The sequence below is a fragment of the Artemia franciscana genome, chromosome 15, assembly GCF_032884065.1.
Source record: "Artemia franciscana chromosome 15, ASM3288406v1, whole genome shotgun sequence".
In the NCBI taxonomy this organism is placed as follows: Eukaryota; Metazoa; Arthropoda; class Branchiopoda; order Anostraca; family Artemiidae; genus Artemia; species Artemia franciscana.
Window position 1 is genome coordinate 24,623,205 of NC_088877.1, and position 23,017 is coordinate 24,646,221.

General features: G+C 35.3%; 1 protein-coding gene and 1 long non-coding RNA gene across 3 annotated transcripts in view; one reads left to right on the forward strand and one right to left on the reverse strand.

Annotated features, from left to right (window-relative positions):
• Window positions 1-23,017, reverse strand: part of LOC136036234 (uncharacterized) — a 120,382-nt gene that overhangs the window by 66,486 nt on the left and 30,879 nt on the right. The window lies entirely within an intron of this gene.
• Window positions 1-23,017, forward strand: part of LOC136036232 (phenoloxidase-activating factor 2-like) — a 123,437-nt gene that overhangs the window by 35,472 nt on the left and 64,948 nt on the right. For both annotated transcript variants that reach the window (XM_065718329.1, XM_065718330.1), the window contains exons 2-3: window positions 1,293-1,466; window positions 7,391-7,565. In XM_065718329.1, the coding sequence (XP_065574401.1) occupies window positions 1,294-1,466; window positions 7,391-7,565 (348 nt within the window). In that variant the 5' untranslated portion in view covers window position 1,293. The remainder of the gene's footprint in view (window positions 1-1,292; window positions 1,467-7,390; window positions 7,566-23,017) is intronic.

The following is a 23,017-nucleotide window of genomic DNA, read 5'->3' on the forward strand; positions in this document are numbered from 1 at the left end:
GTCTTGGTGCATGGCATAAGCATGAATGGCTATTGAGTTAGCCGTAAAGTCTTTTACTATTTTAGAACTTGTTTTGTTCTCATGCTAATATACAATTTGCTAACACCTATTACGGTAGCCAACACTATTTTACCTTAATATTATCGACGGATCGACGGATTATCGACGGAAAAACAACTAAAATTGCAGCGAAGTTCATTGACCCCTTTTTAAAAACCTGTCAAAACCGCTTTGACAGGATTTTACTTAGAACTGATTGTTTTTAGATATTCAGAAAACACGAAGCAAACAAATGCATTACGGAAATACCTTCTAAAAACACAGTGATTGCGCTATGATTACACTTAATTTGAAAATTTGGACTAGATTTTCTCAAGAAGACTTTTCCAAGCGTTTAGCCTCCCACAAAAGGATCTACCAAGAAGTGTTAGAATATAGTAAAGAGGAATGAGGAGCGAAAAAAAATATTGAAGAGATATGGTGTATGTTCTGGGAGGAAGGGCTCTTTGAGTCGTGTAATTCGTTCTATTCTATATTATTTATTAATTTTAAATTAATTTCTTAAGTTTGTTTTTCTGATTAATTTTAATGGTCAAAATTTATTTCAGCAGTTCCCCAAGTGGAACAATGTAGAAATACAGTTGCAGCTACATTAGAAATAGTTAAAAAAAAAACTTTATTTTAAGTGAAAGTATGGGAGGAAAAGGGGGGGGGGTAGAGTTTTCTGGTGATGGGTAGAGTCTTGAACGTGATCAACTTTGTCATAGGTTAGATATACACGGTTTTGAAGGAAAATCATTTGAGAAAAGATGTGAAGGCAGTTTCCCGAAGCTATGAATGCATCGATGACTTTAAAGGCTGAAATTGGGCAAAAAGATGAAGAAGATCCACTGAAAATTTGAAAAAGCTAACTTCTTGCGTTATGGGTCTCCACTTGAATAGTCGGTATAGGATCAGTTCAGTTTTGGGTATTATACTCTTTGCTATCTTAAAACGCTCCATAGAATCAGGAACAAGATAGAGATCCGATTCGGTCCGTGTATATTGGACGTCATTTATTCTTTTCTGGCACTAAAGAACTTTGGCTATTATAAAAGAATGATAGCCAGGAAGCTTTAAAGATAGAAAAGATTACAAAGATTTGTAAAGAATGGGTTAATCTCTCCCCAAAAATAATTGGTGACAGATTGAAACAAACGTGTCCCTGAACTTTCTAATGACTTAACGCCATTGACTGAATATAAGCGTACTATCTAAGCTTAACACTGTTAATAGATTATTTTCTTTTTTAGTATGGGGATGTTTCTAGATGGCACGGTGTGTCAAGTCACAGTTATACTACTCCTTATTCTATGGACTTCTGTCAATTGTCAGCATATTCGTCCTCCACAGCACTTAAGACCGGTTAGGGATTCAAATAACCAGTTTGGTTGTGACTGTATGGAATATTGGAGTTGTGTCACAAGGTAAGTTTATAATATACACCCCAAGTAAGCAACATAGATTTAATTTAGTTTGAGGGGATGGATACTTCAAAGAGAAAATTATGAGGAAAATTGCAAGGTCCTGGGAATAAAACTGGAACTTACCCAGAAACAGCTATATAATGTACATTTTTACTAAAAATTCTCTTCTGAATCTTGACCAACACAAGTTTGATCAAATTGTTCGATCAGCCGGTATATTAGCAAAAACGCTTTAAGCTTAGAAGTAAAAAGAGGATGGGTCTACACAAAAAGTATTTGAGGGATAAAATGGTAAGGTCTTAAGTGCGGATAGTCTGGTAAATGTATCATTAAAGTATGGTGGTTGGGAAGTTAGTGACAAATTTGGTGATTATTGGTGATTATGAATACGATTCGTGAAAAAGGGGAGGTACCTAACGATTTTAATAAAAGTTTGAGTAAACCGCTTCGTAAGGTCATAAGATTGAGTGTGGTAATTATAGAGGCTTTACCTCGGTTTATATAGGAAGCAAAAAACTTCGTATGCTTAGAGATGTCATTTTAGATTTAAGTCATTTTGAGACTTAGTGACACTGTAGATAAAGTTCTAAGAGAATAACAGTGTGGTTTTAGGAGACTTTAGGTCTATCCGATTTTTAGTCTTTGAATAATATTTCAGAAATACCTGGATGATCAAACCCTTTTATTTATCCGGTTTGTAGATCATGAAAAAGTATTTGAGTCAGCCAGTGGAACAGCTTTAGTGAAGGTCCTAGCTATGTATAAGGTATATCCGATAAGTTCATTAATGTGATTAGTAGTATGTACAGGAATAATATTGATGCAGTTAAGGTAAGAAATGAGGTTAGTAGCTGGTTTGGTATTGAATCAGGAGTTAAGCAGGGTTATGTTCTATCCCTATTTCCAAGAATCATTTGATGCTCTTTGTACGAAGAAAGACGGCCAAGAGTATAGAAGAGCATGTAATCAAAAATAGATCGACTTAGATTATGTCGAAATGAGTGTCCTAGATAAAAACTATAGCAAGACGAATGAAATTTGGAGGCTTTAAGAGTTTGGGATGCAAAAATAGGCTTGAACATTAATGCTAAAAAGACTAAGTCACGTAAACTAGGTATAAATGTAGGAAAAGAGGTATTTTGTGTAACGAGAAGATCGATCAATGGCTTTCTTAGCTGAGTAATAATGTTAGTAAAGATGGTGGACGCAGTGAAGATATCAAAAGAAGAATACTGATGGCCCATGGTTTTTTTGGCAGTTGAAAAAGTTTGGAACAATAGTACAATAATTCTACAAACCAAAGTTTTAAGAAGGATTTTTAAGATGTTTCCTAGAAGAAGTTTTGGGTACTCATTTGACTGACCGTATTAAAAAAAAATTGCTGCACAAAATATATGGCTCAATCCCACTTGTTAAGGTTACAATTAGAGAAAGGCTTAGGTGGCTAGCATGCACAGCATAAATATACATACGAACAATAGCGAAAAGTTTCTTAAAAATGACAAACATCAAAGCGAGCTTAAGAGATCTAGCTTGAAGTAATTCAAAATTCTTTAATAGAGAATATGTTTAATAGAAATGTTTAATAGAATATGTTTAATAGAGAATAACATTTCGGTACCGTTAGTATATATATATATATATATATATATATATATATATATATATATATATATATATATATATATATATATATATATATATATATATATATATATATATATATATATATATATATATATATATATATATATATATATATATATATATATGGTATGGTACTTATATATGGTACTTGTGTATTATTCAGAACACACTCACTAAGTGAAGCTAGGTTCTTTCGTGAAACAAACTACGATGCAGGTACATTTTATGAGAAAATCCGGTTTCATAGTCACAAAGACAAAACTCAATTTAGTTTACTACGCATAGTGCTAGAAGATAGTGTCTGAACATGGATTTTGAAATGAAGATTTGGGATTTGCCAAAGACTGAAAAAGAGGCAATTATATTTTTTCAGTATAAGGGGTTGTTGTCCACAACAAAACAGTGCGTCAATGGACACAACATGACTTTATAGAAATCATGTTGATAACAGTCGTGGAAGAAGCCGTGGATCACACAGGATCTTCTTTGGAAAATAAATTTAAGAGATAGATTGTTTAAGTTACAAGCTTTAGAACCTACGGATGAAAATAAAGAACAATGCCATGTTTTTCGTAATGGTTTGAATGATTTTCTCCGTGAGGCTAAAAAGAGGTATTTTAGCTTTAAATTTAAGGAAGCTGAAGGAAACTCATTGAAGACCTGGCAAATAATCCGTAGTGTTATAGGTCAGAGTCCTAATATATTATCATCTGAAGTGATAGTAGATGAGACCATAGTTACAGATGATTTTGCGATTTGTAATGAGTTTCAAAAATCATTTTATTTCAGTAGGTTCAAAAGTAGCCGATACAATATCCCCATTTCCGGGAGACTCACCTTTTGGATCCACTTTACCGCCCCCTGTAGATGTATCATTGCATCTAAAGTTGATTACCGTGGACGAGATAAAGGATATCATGTATGTCATGAATAATAGTTCGTCTGGTAGTGACTTGAAGAGTTTAAAAATTCTGAAATATATTTTTCCATCTAAATCTAGCATTCTAACATTATTAATTAATGATTGTTTCAGACAAGGTAAGTTTCCAGATTGTTTAAAGTATGCAACAGTGACACCGGTTTATAAAGGTGGTGACAGAAATGATCTTAGTGATCATCGACCAATATCAGTTTTGCCAGTTATTTCTCGTCTGATTGAAAAATGTTTTAGTTCTCGGTTAACCACATTTTCTGAGAAGTTTCATCTTCTTAATATTAGTCGGTTTCGATTCCGGAAGAATAGGATGCATTGCTATTTTTGACATGTATTATTAATATGGCTTTAGACAAAGGACTGAAGGTTGGAACAGTATGTCTAGACCTAATGGAGGCTTTTGATACAGTTGACCATGGTCAACTCTTGGGAAAGTCCAAAGTTTATGGGATCCGAGGTAAAGCTCTTGATTTTCTACGGAGTTTCCTGAGTAACCGGTACCAGTTTGTAGAGATGAATTGCTTAAAATCTGAATTGCGCCCAGTCAGTTTTGGTGTCCCACAGGGATCTGTTATTAGCCCGATTCTTTTCCTTTTGTTTATAAATGATATGCCCAATTGTATCCATAATTGTTGTTTCAGCGTTAGTGCCATGACTAAAAGTCTCCGGAATGAAACTGTGTCATTATTTACGGATGACACAGTGGCTATCAGGGCTGCAAAGACGGTAGAATTGCTTCTGACATCGTTGAAAGATGTGGATAGATTACATTCTTGGCTAAGGGTAAATAGGCTTAAGATTAATCTTGGAAAGTCAAAATTTGTCATTTTTTCTCGATCTCCCGTTTTTTATCCTTGGATTAATGAAATTGTTACACATTGTGGGATTTTAAAGCGTGCTTTATCGATTAAGTGCCTTGGGGTTCAAATTAATGAGATGTTATCATTCAAATCTCATGTACAGTCTGTGAGTAAAATTTTGTCTCGTAGCTTAGTTATAATGAGAAAACTTAAGCATTTTTTCCCTGCTTATGTCCTACGCCTTCTTTATTTTTCCCTTGTCCATCCATATATTCTGTATTGTAGTAGCGTTTGGCTTGGTTCATTTGCTTCCGTTGTTCGGCCCATACGAGTTTTTCAAAACAATGCTGTTAGTTTGTTGGTTGGCCTACAACCCCGGGATTCGATGCGGAACGTCTACGAGCGAATAAGGATACTACCAGCCTCAGGACTACGAGAGTTATATACACTTTTGTTTATTTTTAGGCTACATCATTGTACAAATCTTTAATGTTTTGACAGTTTAGTTAATTTGAGATCCGTGATCCACAATTATGACACTCGATCTTCTGGGGAGATTAATGTTCCATTGACTGTTTCGGCCCGGTCGACGTGTTCTGTGCTTCATAGGGGGATTAGAAATTGGAATAATCTTGATCAGAGTTTAAAAAATTATAGTCATATTTCTTTTTTCAAAAGTGAAATAAAAGAAATCCTTTTTACTAAGTATGAATTTTAGTTCTTTTGTTCATTATTTTTTGGGGTGGGGGGGGTGTCAATGTAAATAAATAATTCAGTAGTGTGTTATGGCCTCTAGGGGTATGATTTTATTAGCATTGTTGAATTTGTTTGTTGGAAGGCTTGTATTGCCGATTAGGTCGTACTATTGGCTTTATAAATAATTTGGTTTTCCTTGTCCTGTATTATTTTCTAATTTGTTTTTGCCACCCCCTCGGACAAGTTTCTACTTCTCAGGGTGGAAGCTATTACTGTTTTGTATTGGTTTAATAATAAATGTTTTCTCTCTCTATACTCTTACGAGAAGGAACATTTAGGTTAGGTTAGGTTTACCTAATTAAAATGTACCTGCATATATATATATATATATATATATATATATATATATATATATATATATATATATATATATATATATATATATATATATATATATATATATATATATATATATATATATATATATATATATATATATATATATATACTTATCCTGTGCTAGAATCTTTTGCGGATGAATGATGACAGACTGCCAAAGATTATCATTTTTAACATCCATCTTAGATCAAATAAAAAGCGGCTTCTCCCCGAATAGGCTGGGAAGGATTTTTAAGGAAGGATTTAAAGGAAATTCAAACTTCTAGGGAGGGGGGTAAGGAGTGAAGCTTTGAGTAGATTGGGGTGTAGAAGGAGCGTACGCGGTGTTGTGGTTCTAAGACGGCTTGTTGGTGTAACAAGTTGTTTGTTGTAGTATTTATGAAAGTGATCGTTTGATTAGAAAAGCTTTCGCATAACTTCAGTCCGTATAAGACAATTCCTTCGTAGGTGTTCTTATAGCACTGGCGAATCTTCAGACAAAAGATAAGTTAAATTAAAATTATTCTTCGAAATATATTTGATTGATAATCCACACAGTTGTGCCTCGAACGACTGCAAAACCAACGGTAAATTAAATAAAAATACTGGAAACATAAAAAAAAAAAATATTTAAAAATTGAAGGATTTGGCGGAGACACTTGCTAAAAGGTCTCCTTGTAATTATGTTTAAAAATTAAAAGTTGTATGATTTGGCGGAGGTACTTGCTAAAAGGTCTCCTTGTAATTATGTTCGGAAGGGATTAGTAGCATGAGTAAGTGTGACGAGTAAAGGAAGAAGAGGTATTCAGAGAAGTGAAAATAAGCATAAGGAATAAAGAGCCTCCAGAGCCATAGATGGTGTCAAAGGGTAAGGTGCCAAATTAGTGTTTTAGTAGCTTGTCGTTTTAAGGGTTTGGTAGCAATTCCTCTTGCTCAACCTTTTGGGAGCGAGAATCTGTTCCCCAGGCCACGCATCGCCAAGAAGAAAATTAATCCATTGTGCTACCAGATACTTAGGAATGAGCATAGTAAAAAGATATAGGCTACGTGTTGCTCCTTAGTTATATTATTCCATTGTAGGTGCAAAGAGGATTGCTAGTGTATAATTCCCCCTATTAAAAGATAGCTTTTCTTCTTGCTAAAAATGACCGACTAAATTTTTGAATTCCTTCGAAAATTCCGTGAAAGTGATACCTTTTCCCCAAAAAAAAATCACCGGGAGGCCATGCAAAGTAGTGATTCGAATAACGGGTGTTCTTTTTTAATCCTTTTTGGTGGAGCAAAATAGAAACAAAACAGGAAAAAGTAAGTCATTTCAAAAAGCAGGACTAGAAATTATCCCAAAATCAACACTACTTCAGTCCTGGTGTAAAGCATAAAATAGATTGACAATAGATATCAGCTTAAAGACCTTGGCTTCCAAAAGCTGAATTTTATTTCAGTGTTTAATATCATTGTTCTTCTTTCAGTGGTGGGTCACCATACAGCTATTGTGGAAGTATGGAAAGCAGTGTTTGTTGTTTTATACCTCAGAATGCCAAACCAGTTGGCATCTTGCCAGTTCCCAGTAAATCAAAATGTGGACGTAAAGGTTCCGATTCTGGAAGAGATGGTTTTGCAGATTTAGGGGAATGGCCATGGCATGTAAGTAGAAATAACTCACGGTACATGTTGATTCTGAAACAAGTTATTTTGCGACAAGCCTACGGCTTTAACTTGCCCCAAAAGGCGAATATACTTAATTAATCAGATTCATAATCTCAGATCTATCCATCCATCGAGCCAGAATTATGATACTACCTAATTATTTATCGGAGAAGCATATAAATTAGCTTAAAAAATAAGAAAACTGTCCTTTTTCAACAATTCTCAAAGAATATTTCTCGTGTTTTCCTTCCTTGAAAATTTCTTTCTCTTATTTTGTTCTGTTGCGTAGAACAGAATTATGATTAATTTGATTTTTGGCACTTGTATAATATAGCCCTTACCTAATATTCTTCTAATTTGTTTCTTTGACGCTCAATCCTAGTGAAATATATCAAAGTAAGATAAAAATACAATACTTCAGAATAAATTTGGCTATATATTAGCACATTAGGGGGGTGGGGTAGAGTATAGCGGGTATGCATGCCTTATATGTTAGGTACAGTTATTGTGAATATAATTAAGTAAAAATTGTTTTCTTACTTGGACTATCTATCTTGGCTTTTTCTACAATTAGCCATGACTTGACCTGCCCACAACTATTTCATTTTTAATTCAAAAATCAACGGACCATCCTCCATTACCTAATGTGAAAATATATAGCCCAAATTATACATATATATATATATATATATATACTAATGTTTACGAAAAGGTAAATATAGAGGATGAGAATTTAATTGAAAAGACTGAAGAAATACTTTTTAAAAATTTTAATATTAAAATAAATGACAATGATAAAAAGTTCCCTTTCCTATATTGGACTGTAAAATTTCATAAGAATCCCCCTAAACCACGGTTTATTGCTGGAGCAGCTAAATGTCCAACCCGCATTGCTGCTACTGACCTCTCTTTAATTTTAAAGGAAATTGTAAATAAACTTAAAACCTATTGTTCTGGTATTAAAAAGTTTCGAATTTTAATCCATATTGGAGTGTGAATAATTCACTGCAGGTGATAGATTCTTTAACAATGGTTTCAGCTAAAAGAATTGAGTCTTTCGATTTTGCGACAATGTATACTAATTTATCACTTAATGTAGTGTTTGATAATTTAAAAACTGTTATCAAGAAATCTTTCCTCTTATCTAGTAAAAGGTTCTTAAAAATAGACACTTATAATAAAAAAGCTATATGGACAAATTGCTTTAATACTACAGTTAACTTGAGATGTTACAGCTTGGATATGATTTTTGAAATATTAGAATTTGTTTTATACAATACTTATATAAGATTTGGTGGTGATTTGTACAAGCAAATTGTGGGAATTCCCATGGGGGGGGGGAATGCCAGCCTATTTGTAGCTGACTTGTTTTTAAGTCAACTAGAATATAAATATATGATGGATAAGAATAATCCAATTAATTTAAAACATGTTTTGTCAAATAATAAAAGATATTTAGATGATATTTTGGTCTTAAATTGTAAGGATTTCATTGATATTTCTAAAAATATATATCCTTCAGAGCTTATTCTTGAACCTAGTCATGGCGCTGGTCATGAAGATCATTTCTTAGATTTAAATATTAACATTTGTGATAATAATAAAGTAAGTTTTAAAATGTATAATAAAACGGATTATTTTGATTTTGAAGTGATTAGTTTCCCATTCCCTGAAAGTAATATACACTCAAATATCACATATTCAGCGTTTTTCTCACAGTTACTTCGTTATGCAAGGATTTGTAGTAATTATATTGATTTTAAAAATAGATGTAAAATCTTAAGCCAAAAATTGATATCAAGACGTTTTTCTGCAAATAAATTAACTTGGCAATTTAAAAAATTTGGTTTTCATTATAACGAACTTTTAAATGAATATCAAAAGAATTATCTAGAAATACTTAAAGAAATTTTCAACTAATTTCGGAGGTTCGAGAAATGTTGTCGCAGCGCCATTTATTTTGAATTGTGTTTCTAATTGAGTGTATTTTTTTTAAAAATTAGCCACATGGTAAAGATGAATTCTATAATTGTTTAGTTCATTCAGGTTTTTTTCAATGTGTTAATATTTGTGATTTGGTAAAATTTATTATATTTAGTTTACCTATTGTTGCTAAAAAGAGGGATATATTAACAGGATAAGCTTGTTTTGGTGTCACTTGGTTGTTTTACATTTGCTGTTTTTTTTTTCTTTCTTTCATAGGCATGTATTTTGGGGGTGATACCTGACACGGGGATGCCATGGATATTCTGTGGTAGCCACAACACTTGGCTGGGGTAGAGAATTTAAAGTGGCGAAACCCTATATAGGCCAGTGTATTCTCCTGATGAGCCCTTGTGTTGGGTTGTTGCCTCTGAATTATTTGTCTTTATTATTTTTTTTTCTATTGTTTGGTAAATGACGACTTATACTTATTGACGACATGACTGCCTGTCCATGGATTATTCTTTATGGTTGATTGTGTATGGCTATGCTGTTTGACCTATGTGATTGTATGGATGAGTAGGGTTAAGGCCTCATTCAAGTGCTGGTCTATATTAATCACTAATTTAGGAAAACAGTCTTCCTTTTCTCCTTCTGTCTCTCTCTTTTTTTTGTGATTGTGCTGTTGCATTGGTGATTTCTCTTTTCATGATATATATATATATATATATATATATATATATATATATATATATATATATATATATATATATATATATATACATTTTTATCTATTCTGTAACTTCCCTTTGTCTGGTCTCACGCTAAGCCGAAAGAAACTTAACGAGAAAAACCGGTTCTATGATGCGTCAATGAATGAACAACTTGAGCAGAAGAGGCTATATTATACAACTACCAAATTATTTATTGGAAAGGGATATAAATTTGCTTAAAATAGGAAAATTTTCCTTTTTTCAATAATTTAAAACAAAGATTTCTCTCCTTTTTTATCTAAAATACTACGTAAAACTCATTTTAAAAATTTAGTTCCTTAGATGGATAGAACTCAATTTCAGCTCTGGAATGATATCAAATTTCTCGTCTTCCGTTGATTTAACGTGGGATAGCAGAAAAATAAGACACCATTCCACAGGGAATGTAAACCCCAGACTGCTAAAACTTTTAAATATGACCCAGACTACGTTAACTAGTCTTCCCAAAAATTTACCACCGCTTTTCTATGTTTTGTAAGAATGTATAAGGCGAGAAAGGCACTATGAATTAAAGGTGAACTGAATTTTTTAGATCCTGGATACGTTTTTAGTTATATGCCTTTCGAATTAGAAAAAGTTTTCTAAATATCGCATGCAAAAAAAGTTGACTGAAAATTTGCAACGAATGAACTTTTTGATAACTGATAAATTTGGTGCTATCGCTGGTATTTATTAATTAGTGTTTGAATAAATAAATAAATAAATAAGTAAATAAACATAAGGATTTTTTTTTGTTTTCGTGACGTCTAATACTTCGCTCACGTCCCTACTGCTGTCGTCTATTAATTACAGTCATAAATGGCACCGTTTTTTCGTTTTACTAGCCAAGTGCTACCATTTTTTCACAAAAGCTGTAGATGGTGCGACAACTGATTTTACCACTTAAGTTACAGTATGCTAGCTTATTTTGAGTTAGGTTCGCTCTGGGGCAGTAAGCGTGCCTGCACGCTTACTGAGTCTAAACCTTTTTGGTAAAATCAGTTGTGTTTTGCCATCTATAACTTTTGTAAAAAAAATATTGTAGCACTTGGCTAGAAAAAAAAACGATGTCAACTATGATGCCAATAAAAATCGTAAAAAACTCCTCTGGTTTTGGTTTCACCTTTTAGCGTAAACAGCAGGGTGTGAAATAGAGTTAGCTTCCTCATATACGGTACAATTTATGTTCATGTTTAGTCTTAATGTAGCTCCTCACTTTGTAGTTGAATAAACCAAAAATAAAAGAATTTTCCCATTGTTGGATCTCTGATCCATGAAAAATCACAAAAACTCCTCTTGTCTTGGTTTCATATTAACAAACATTGAGAAATTCAGGTGTCTTTCTTTCCCATGGTATTAGAAAGTCTTTTAGAAAATCGGATCTTAATGGAATTTCATATTTAGAAGGACCTCGTAACTCAGATCTCTTATTTTTATTCCCGACCCGATCCGGTGTCATTGGGGGGAGTTGGGGGGGGGCTGGAAAGCTTGGAAAACGCTTAGAGTGAAGAGATCAGGATGAAATTTGGTGGGTAGAATAAGCAAATGTCGTAGATAAGTGATTGATGTAACCGGACTGGATCCACTCTCTTTGAGGGAGTTAGGGGCAGGGTCCAGTGCTTTGGCGAGTTCGGTGCTTCTGGACGTGCTAGGGCGATGAAAATTTCTAGGCGTGTCAGGGACCTGCACAAATTGATTTGATAAAGTCGTTTTCTCCGATTTGATCATCTGGAGGGCTGAAAGGAGAGAAAAAATTAGAAAAAGTGAGGTATTTTTAACTTACGAGTGGGCGATCGGATCTTAATGAATTTTTATGGCACTTGGTATTAACCAACTGACATATAGCAATCGCAAATTCTGTCGGTCTGTCGGTATGTCTGTCTGTCTGTCTGTCGGTCCCGGTTTTGCTACTTTAGGCACTTCCAGGTAAGCTAGGACGATGAAATTTGGCAAGCATATCAGGGACCGGACCAGATTAAATTAGAAATAGTCATTTTCCCGATTTGACCATCTGGGGGGGGGGAGTGGGGGGCCGGTTAATTCGGAAAAAATAGAAAAAATGAAGTATTTTTAACTTATGAGCGGGTGATGGGATCTTAATGAAATTTGATGTTTGAATGACATTGTGTCTCATTGCTCTTATTTTAAATCCTGACCGGATCTGATGACATTGGGGGGAGTTGGAGGGGGGAACCTAAAATCTTGGAAAACACTTAGAGTGGAGGGACCGGGACAAAACTTGATGGGAAAAATAAGCACAAGTTCCAGATACATGATTTTGACATAATCGGAACGAATCCGCTCTCTTTGGGGTAGTTGGGGGGGGGGGGTAATTCTGAAAAATTAGAAAAAATGAGGTATTTTTAACTCACGAATGGGTGATCGGATCTCAATGAAATTTGATGTTTAGAAGGATATCGTGTCTTGGAGCTCTTATTTTAAATCCCGACTGGATCTGGTGACATTGGGGGGGGGGGGGAGTTGGGAGGGGGAAACCTAAAGCTTGGAAAACACTTAGAGTGTCGGGATGAAACTTGATGGGAAAAATAAATACAAGTCCTAGATACATGATTGACATAAACGGAACGGATCCGCTCTCTTTGGGGTAGTTGGGGGGGGATTGTTTCTGAAAAATTAGAAAAAATGAGGTATTTTTAACTTACGAACGAGTGATCGGATCTCAATGAAATTTGATATTTAGAAGGATATCGTGGCTCAGAGCTCTTATTTTAAACCCGACCGGATCTGGTGACATTGGGGGGGAGTTGGGAGGGGGAAACCTAAAACTTGGAAAACACTTAGTGTGGAGGGATCGGGATGAAACTTGGTGGGAAAAATAATTAGGAGTCTTAGATACATGATTGACATAACTGGAACGGATCAGCTCTCTTTGGGGTAGGTGGGGGAGGGGTTAATTCTGAAAAATTAGAAAAAATTAGGTATTTTTAACTTACGAACGGGTGATCGGACCTCAATGAAATTTGATATTTAGAAGGATATCGTTTCTCAAAGCTCTTATTTTAAATCCTGACCGGATCTGGTGACACTGGGGGAGGTTTGGGGTGTGGGAACCTAAAATCATGGAAAACGCTTAGCTTCGAGGGATCGGAATTAAACTTGGTGGGAAATATAAGTAAAAGTCTTACATACGTGATTTACATAATTGGAACGGATCTGCTCTATTGGGGGGGGGGGGTTAATTCTGAAAATAATAGAAAATGACGTATTTTTAACTTAAGAAGGAGTGATCGGATCTTCATGAAACTTCATATTTAGAAGGACCTCGTAACTCAGATCTTTTATTTTAAATCTCAACCGGATCAAGTGAAATTGGGGGGGGGGGGGTAGTTGGGGGGACTGGAAATCATAGAAAATACTTAAAGCGGTGAGATCAGGTTGAAACCGGATGGGAAGAATAGAAACCTGTCTAAGATACGTGACTGACATAACCGGATCGGGTCTGCTCTCTTTGGTGTAATTTGGGGGGGGGGCCTCAATTTTCAATTTTGAAAATTGAGGTATTTGTAACTTACGAAAGGGTGACCAGATCTTAATGAAATTTGATATTTAGAAGGCTCTTGTGCTTTGAAGTTCTAATTTTAAATTCCGACCAGATCCTGTGACATTGGGTGGAGTTGGAGGGGGAAACCGGAATTCTTGGAAAACGTGAAAATTGGGGTATTTTTATATTACGAATAGACCATTGGATCTTAATGAAATTTGATTTTTAGAAGGAATTCATGTCTCAGAGCTCTTATTTCAAATCCTGACCAGATCTTTTGACATTGGGGGGAGTTGGAGGGGGAAATCTTGGAAAAACACTTGGAGTGGAGGAATCGGGATGAAGCTTGGTGGACATAATAAACAAATGTCCTTGATGAGTGATTGACAGAATCGTACTGGATTCGCTCTCTTTGGGGGAGGGTTTCAGTGATTTGGCGAGTTTGGTGCTTCTGGACGTGCTAGGACGATGAAAATTGGTAGGCGTGTCAGGGAGCTGCACAATTTGACTTGATAAAGTCGTTTTCCCAGATTCGACCATCTGGGGGGCTAAAGGGAGAGGAAAAATTAGAAAAAATTAGGTATTTATAACTTACGAGTGGGTGATCGGACCTTAATGAATTTTGATATTTAGAAGGACATCGTGACTCAGAGCTCTTATTTTAAATCCTGACCGGCATTAAGCCTCTTAGTTTCCTTTTTAAATCAATCTATTGATTCTTTGTTAGAGCTCATACCATATCATCTCTTGGCTCTTAGCTCTTCTCGCCTCGTCACGAGTGCCATATGAGCTCTTAGCTCTTGTTATATTCAGAAGGACCTCGTGTCTCTGAGCTCTTATTTTAAATTCCGACCGGCATTAAGCTTCTGATTTTCCTTTTAAATTAATCTATTGATTCTTAGAATTTTGCTAGAGCTCATGCCATATGAGCTCTTGGCTCTTGGCTCTTCCGACCTCGTCACAAGTGCCATATGAGCTCTTAGCTCTTGGTTTTTTTCCAGGTGTGATAGCATCGACCCAGTGGTCCTAGAATATCGTGAGAAGGCTCATTCAAACAGAAATTAAAAGGTGTAGTGCATTTTTTAAGTGACCAAAAAGATTGAAGGGCAACTATGCCCCTCTCCCACCCTTTTTCCCAAAATCTTCCCATCGAAATTTTGAGATAGCTATTTTATTCGTCATAATTGAAAGGTTCAGTAACTTTGCCTTTAGATATAATATGACCCCCCACAGTCCCCGGGGGAAGGTCTAAGCTATAAAGTTTTCCCATTGCTTACGCATAGTATTTGTATTGAGAAGTATGAATACATTTTCGTATGGGGGGAGGGGTAATGAATTTTCTGCTGGGGGGTTTTCCAAGGGGGAATCTTTTATGAGGAGGGAAGTTTTTAAGGGGTGAAATTGTCAGGGGAAAATATAAACTGGGGAAATTTTCCAGAATTTCTAAACAAAATTCTTTTTATATGTCTTGCTTTCTCTTTTCCGTCTCACTTTTACCCGTGAAGTTGTTAAGGGTTATTGTGAGGGGTAAATTTTTGTGGAATTCAATTGTCTAGAGAATATTATCATTGACAGGGGGATTTTTCCGAGGAGGTGAGGCCCTATTTTCCGGCATTATTTAAAAAATGATCAGAGATTAAATTAAAAAACAATTTTTCAACTGAAAGTAAGGAACAACATTAAAACTTAAAACGAACAGGGATTATTACGTACATGAAGGGGATTGGCCCCTCCTCAACACCTCGCTCTTTATGCTAAAAATGCTCTTTATGCTAAAGTTTGAATTTAGTTTTAATTCCTTAAGAACGACTCCTGAAACACAATGTCGTTTAATTAGAACAATAACAATTTTTTTTAAAGTACTAAAAAACTTTAGCGTAAAGAGTGAAGTGTTGAGGAGGGGCCAATCCCCTTAATATTTAATAATTTCTGTTCGTTTCAAGTTTTAATGTTGCTCCTTACTTTCAGCTGAAAAAACTTGTTTTTTTTTTATTTAATCAAACAGTTCGTGGTAACGAACTGTAGTAAGGAGCGACCCGGCTCAATAGTAACCAAAACTCTAAAAAATTGAATTTTGATATCAATAGCTACATCAAAAGAATTGCATTTTAATGCTGATTTTAAATATATATGTTTCATCAAGTTTAGTCTTACCCATCAAAAGTTACGAGCCTGAGAAAATTTGTATTATTTAGTAAAATTGGGGGGTGGAAACACCCCCTAAAAGTCGTAGGATCTTAATGAAAATGACACCATCAGATTCAGCGTATCAGAGCACCCTACTGTAGAAATTTCAAGCTCCTATCTACAAAAATGTGGAATTTTGTATTTTTTGCCAGAAGACAAATCACGGGTGTGTTTATTTTTTTTTTTTTTTTCCCCAGGGGTCATCGTATCGACCAAGTGGTCCTAGAATTTTGCAAGAGGGCTCATTCTAACGGAAATGAAAAGTTCTAGTGCCCTTTTTAAGTGACCAAAAAAATTGGAGGGCATCTAGGCCCCCTCCTACGCTCAATTTTTTTCCAAAGTCAACGGATCAGAATTTTGAGATAGCCAGTTTGTTCAGCATAATCGAAAACCTTAACAACTATGTCTTTGGGGATGACTTACTCCCCCACAATCCCTGGGGGAGGGGCTGCAAGTTACAAACTTTGACCAGTGTTTACATATAGTAATGGTTATTGGGAAGTGTACAGACGTTTTCAGGGGAATTTTATTTTGTTTGGGGGTGGGGCTGAGGAGAGGGGGCTATATTGGAGGATCTTTCCTTGGAGGAATCTGTCATGGGGGAAGAAAAATTCAATGAAAAGGGCGCAGGATTCTCTAGCATTACTATAAGAAAACAATGAAAAATAAACATGAAAACGTTTTTTCAAATGAAAGGAAGAAGTAGCATTGAAACTTAAAACGAACAGAGATTATTACGCATATGAGGGGTTCTAAAAATACTTTAGCATAAAGAGCGAGGTATTTAGGAGGAGATAAATACCTTGCTCTTTATGCTAAAGTATTTTTAGTAATTTCAACTATTTATTCTACGGCCTTTCTAATTCAGGGGTCATTCTTAAAGAATTGGGACAAAACTTACGATTTAGTGTAAAGAGCGAGGTATTAACGAGGGTACAAACCCCTCGTATACATAATAAAAATATAAGGTTATGAAAGTTTGTTACGTAAGTTAATTCTTAAGTTACGTATATTTTTTACTAATAAAAACGTTCGTTAAAAATTAAAAGTTCTAGTTGCCTTTTTAAGTAACCAAAAAATTGGAGGGCAACTAGGCCTCCTTCTCCACCTTTTATTTCTCAAAATCGTCTAATCAAAACTAAGAGAAAGCCATTTCTTTACGCTAAAGTTTGACTCTTTGCCACAATTCTACTTTTTAAAACAATTAAAAGCTTTAGCGTAAAGAGCGAGGGATTGCGGAGGGGACAACTCATTTCATATACGGAGTAATTTCTGTTCGTTTTAAGTTTTAATGTCGCTGCTTACTTTCAGCTAAAAAAATTAGTTTTCTTTTATTTAATCTCTTACATAAACCGACAATTTGCTTTAAACCTTTATAATAATAAAAACTTTGCCAAGTGGAATTAATCTCTAAAGGCTAGAAGCCTAACATATTTACTGTTGTAAACACAAGGTTTAACTTGTTAAAAGGTTTAAAGGTTTAACTTCATAAAATTATTATGACTATTCCAGAAAAAACAACGATTTGGTGATTTCTATAAGAAGGTCTCATTGCGGAGATGAACAATATGCATAATCCCCAGATCAGACTATTACCACTCGTGTTGATGAAACCGAAATTGCGCACAAATCGTTTACTCCAATTGTTTACCATTGGTAATTTGTCGAGCTGAACATCGCTCAAATTTCAAGTGTAAAATTTATGGATGATAAATCAAACTAAGATTTGAGGCATAATTTTTTGAAATTAGGAAAGATGGTAGCATAGATAGCAGTTTTTCTATGTGTAAGGCGACCTAGCCAAAAATACTAATAGTTAGCATCAGTGACGATTAGTCAGCAAATAATTGAGAACAAGTTAATGCTGATACAACCTTTTCAAACCATTTCCTTGTTATTTCAGTACGCCTTTTTCAATATTCGTCAGGTGTAACTGTAGCGTGGTTTGGGCATGAATTTCAATGCTTCAGAAGATTCAATACCTTAAAGGATCATCCTACTTTATGCATTATAACATTTTTAGTTATTTTTGGTCAAAGTATTTGGAACCGATTTGGTGATCTTGCCGTAACTTGTAGAGCTTTTATAATAGATCCGAGCTAACGACAGAAAATGAAAAGCCGACATATACTTTCCCGGGAATCTTAGAAAAAACATTTGAATTCTCCCGTTTTGTTCCAGAGATAGAGATATTAAAGTTTAATGAAACTTCCGTTATTAGAAACTGTGAATTTTTTGTTTCGATGGAATTGACCAGTTTTCTTTTTGAAGTTCGGTGTTGGGCAGTCCCTAAAAATATTCTAGCGTACCTACTCGAAAAAATAAAAATCACCTTCAAGGAAGTATCATTTGAATAATTTGAAAGCTTTGGGAACTCCTTGCTGTGCTATCTACCTTGAGTACTTTGGATAGACATCACTTTAATTAACGATACGTTTGGAAGTAATGTGTTTTTAAGTATTACTCTTTATTTTAAACTAGCCATTCGTTGTATTTTAAAACTGTTGGGACATTTAAGATCCCCCCATCGTTTCCCACCAATATTCCTTTGGGAGTTCCCTCCCAAAGGAATGGGATTGGGTACTGGGACAATTCGCTAGTGGGCTTGTTATCTTTCAGTCAGCCAACGCTGAGACTCGGAAAATGATTGTTAAGGTATTAAATCCCCCTAAGCTAAAACAAATAGCCGTTTGAATACTACTTTTTACTATAGATGTAATGATAGTGAATCTTCAACACATATTGTCACATGGAAAGATTCCACGTAGACACTTCATTTATCAAGGGAGATGATATTTTTTTTTACATGCCATTTCGCAATATATAAACAAAAGGTTTGAAATTTCCTGTTTCATAATGAGTGAAATTACAAATTATAAGGATCACTGCGTACACTTTCAAAAATTTATTTTAAAATTTCTCCGTTGAAATTGCTCTATCCCTACTAATGGCGTCAATTTGTCCTTCAGTAATTTCCTTCTTCCCCGTATTGTTAAAAAAAAAATACTGGAATTCCTTGAAAAATACGTTTTTGGGGGGTATTTGTAATTGGAAAGAAACGACAAAATAAGCCCTTTCCCCTTCATTTTAGTGGATTGACGCCTCTTGGCTGAACCAGCTTAATATTATAGAATTTGCTAAACTAACGTTAATCCTGTTGATGGTTATTGCCATTTAAATTTTCCAAGGCTCGTTAGACGACAGTGCGGTTCTTTTAAATAGAATTCGGCCGAATTCCTTGCTCAGCTAAGGGCTAGACAGATCCAACGTTTTCTTCAGGCTTTTTAAGAGCGTGTACTTTCGAACAATTCTTTTCCGCAAAGAAGATAGTTGTTTTCTTGGCAAATATTTGTATTATATGGATGCTCAGAGAAGAAAAACGCCAACCGGGCATCCGTAGATGTAGATATATAGATATATTTATTCAAAAATAAGGGCAACAATAAATTAGAATAATCAAAGACAAATACGTTACTATTTTCCTCCCACAAAACTCCATGGCTGAGAAGACAAGAAGAAGAATTCTGGGAAGCATATAAGTAAGGTTGAATGAGCGTAAATCTCTATGGGAGGGAGCGAAATTGTTTTTTTTTTAATTTGTATCAAAAAGAGGTATCTTTCAATCTAAATACACACAAATAAGGTGTTTTGTAAAATCTTGCGGGGATGTTTGATAAAAACGACGAATAAAAAAAAAATAATTGAAAAAACAAAGACGAAACGAAACGACAAAAACCGATGTTCCAGGAAAAGACTGCCGCCAAGCCGCCGAAACAGCGAAACAACGAACAAAAAACAAATCCAGAACAAATGAGAGAAAAGAATACATGTAAATTAGATTGGATAAGAATTCGGTCCCTAGGGGTTATCGCAGTTTGTGGATATAAGGGTTATATCAGGGAAGGGATGGAATTTTTTTTAAGGTCCATTCACAACTAGATTTTAATAATACTGAGATTTAGCTAGTGCTAATTTGAACCAGTCAGAATTTTCTATTTAATTTTCCAGCCAATCAGAAAATTTTTATGAAAATTTAATTGGCTTGAATTAGCGCTAGCTAAATCTTGGTGTTAGTAAAATGTCATGAGAAGGGGCTTTTAGGTAGTGTCACCTCTTGACCAGTCGTTCACGGATGCGTGTTTATTCATTTGTTGTTTTTTATGGCACTTGGTATTAACCAAGTGACATATAGCAGTCGCCAATTCTGTCGGTCTGTCCCGGTTTTGCTACTTTAGGCACTTCCAGGTAAGCTAGGACGATGAAATTTGGCAAGCGTATCAGGGACCGCACCAGATTAAATTAGAAATAGTCGTTTTCCCGATTTGACCATCTGGGGGGGAGTGGGGGCCCGGTTAATTCGCAAAAAATAGAAAAAATGAAGTATTTTTAACTTATCAGCGGGTATTTGGATCTTAATGAAATTTCATGTTTGGAATGATATTGTGTCTTAGGGCTCTTATTTTAAATCCCGACCGGATCTGATGACATTGGGGGGAGTCGGAGGGGGAAAACCTAAAGTCCCGGTTTTGCTACTTTAGGCACTTCCAGGTAAGCTAGGACGATGAAATTTGGCAAGCGTATCAGGGACCGGACCAGATTAAATTAGAAATAGTCGTTTTCCCGATTTGACCATCTGGGGGGGGGGGGAGTAGGGGCCGGTTAATTCGGAAAAATAGAAAAAATGAAGTATTTTTAACTTATGAGCGGGTGATTGGATCTTAATGAAATTTGATGTTTGGAATGATATTGTGTCTCAGAGCTCTAATTTTAAATCCCGACTGGGTCTGATGACATTGGGGGGAGTTGGAGGGGGGAAACCTAAAATCTTGGAAAACACTTACAGTAGAGGGATCGGGATGAAACTTGATGGGAAAAATAAGCGCAAGTCCTAGATACATGATTGACATAATCGGAACTTATTTGTTCTCTTTGGGGTAGTTGGGGGGGGGGGAGTAAGTCTTAAAAATTAGAAAAATGAGGTATTTTCAACTTGCGAACGGGTGATCGGATCTCAATGAAATTTGATGTTTAGAAGGATATCGTGTCTTAGAGCTCTTATTTTAAATCCCGACCAGATCTTGTGATGGGGGCGGGGAGTTGGGAGGGGGAACCTAAAACTTGGAAAACACTTAGAGTGGAGGGATCGGGATGAAACATGGTGGGAAAAATAAACACAAGTCCTAGATAGATGATTGACATAAACGGAACGGATCCGCTCTCTTTTGGGTAGTTGGGGGGGGGGGGGGTAATTCTGAAAAATTAGAAAAAATGAGGTATTTTTAACTTACGAACGGGTGATTGGATCTCCATGAAATTTGATTTTTAGAAGGATATCGTGGCTCAAAGCTCTTATTTTAAATCCTGACCGGATCTGGTGACATTGGGGGAAGTTTGGGGTGGGGAGACCTAAAATGATGGGAAACGCTTAGATTGGAGGGATTGGGATGAAACTTGGTTGGAAAAATAAGCAAAAGTCTTGCATACGTAATTTACATAATTGGAACGGATCCGCTCAATTGCGGGGGGGGGGGTAATTCTGAAAAATAAGAAAAATAACGTATTTTTAACTTACGAAGGAGTGATCGGATCTTCATGAAATTTCATATTTAGAAGGACCTCGTAACTCTGATATCTTATTTTAAATCTCAACCGGATCAAACGTAATTGGGGGGGGGGCAGTTGGGGGGACCGGAAATCTTAGAAAATACTTAAAGCGGTGAGATCAGGATGAAACTGGATGGGAAGAATAGAAACCTGTCTAAGATACGTGACTGACATAACTGGACCGGATCTGCTCTCTTTGGTGGAATTGGGAGGGGGGAGGTAATTTTGAAAATTGAGGTATTTGTAACTTACGAAAGGGTGACCAGATCTTAATGAAATTTGATATTTAGAAGGATCTTGTGCTATAAAGTTTAACTTTAGGTTCTGACCTTCTCACAAGTGCCAAATGAGCTCTTGGCTCTTCCGACCTCGTACCATATGAGCTCTCGGCTCTTCCGACCTCGTCCAAATGAGCTCTTGGCTCTTCCGACCTCGTACCATATGAGCTCTCGGCTCTTCCGACCTCGTCACAAGTGCCATATGAGCTCTTAGCTCTTGTTTTCCTGGGGTGATCGTATAACTTCTTGACTTAATTATCCTGCCAACTGGGTGTCAGTGTCAAGAGAGCAGACATTATCCCTCACCGCTAAACCCAATCTTGAGCTGTCGCGTGTGCATCTTTAGGCTTTATTCTTGCCTTGCTTGAGAAATGATGTAGACTATTGGACCATCTTGTCCTGGGACGACTACATATATATATATATATATATATATATATATATATATATATATATATATATATATATATATATATATATATATATATATATATATATATATATATATATATATATATCAGGTATTCAGGTATTCAGGTATATATATCAGGTATTAAATAAAAAACTAGTTTTTTAAACTGAAAGTAAGGAGCAACATTAAAACTTAAAACGAACAGAAATTATTCCGTGTATGAAAGGGGCTGTCCCCTCCTCATCGTCCCGCTCTTTACGCTAAAGCTTTTTTATTGTTTTAAAAAGTAGAACTGTGACAAAAGAATCAAATTTTAGCGTAAAGAGGGGGATGGTAAGGAGGGGACAGCCCCTTTCACATACGGAATAATTTCTGTTCGTTTTAAGTTTTAATATCGCTCCTTACTTTCAGTTGAAATAACTTGTTTTTTTATTTAATTTATGAACGTTTTTGAATTTATGCATGTTTTGATTTTGGGTCACCGCACATGAATAATTAAAACGGAATTTGCATATTATTATTATTATTTTTTTTTTTGGCTAAATGGCTTTCTCATAGTTTTGATCGGATGATTTTGATAAGAAAGGCAAGTAGAACTTTTTACTTTTTTTTACAAACGTTTTTATTAGTAATAAATATACGTAACTTACGGATTAACTTACGTAACGAACTTCTATATTTGTATATTTTTATTATATATATTAGGGGCTTTGTCCCCTCGTCAATACCTCGCTCTTTACACTAAAGCTTGAATTTTGTCCCAATTCTCTAAGAATAATCCCTGAATAACA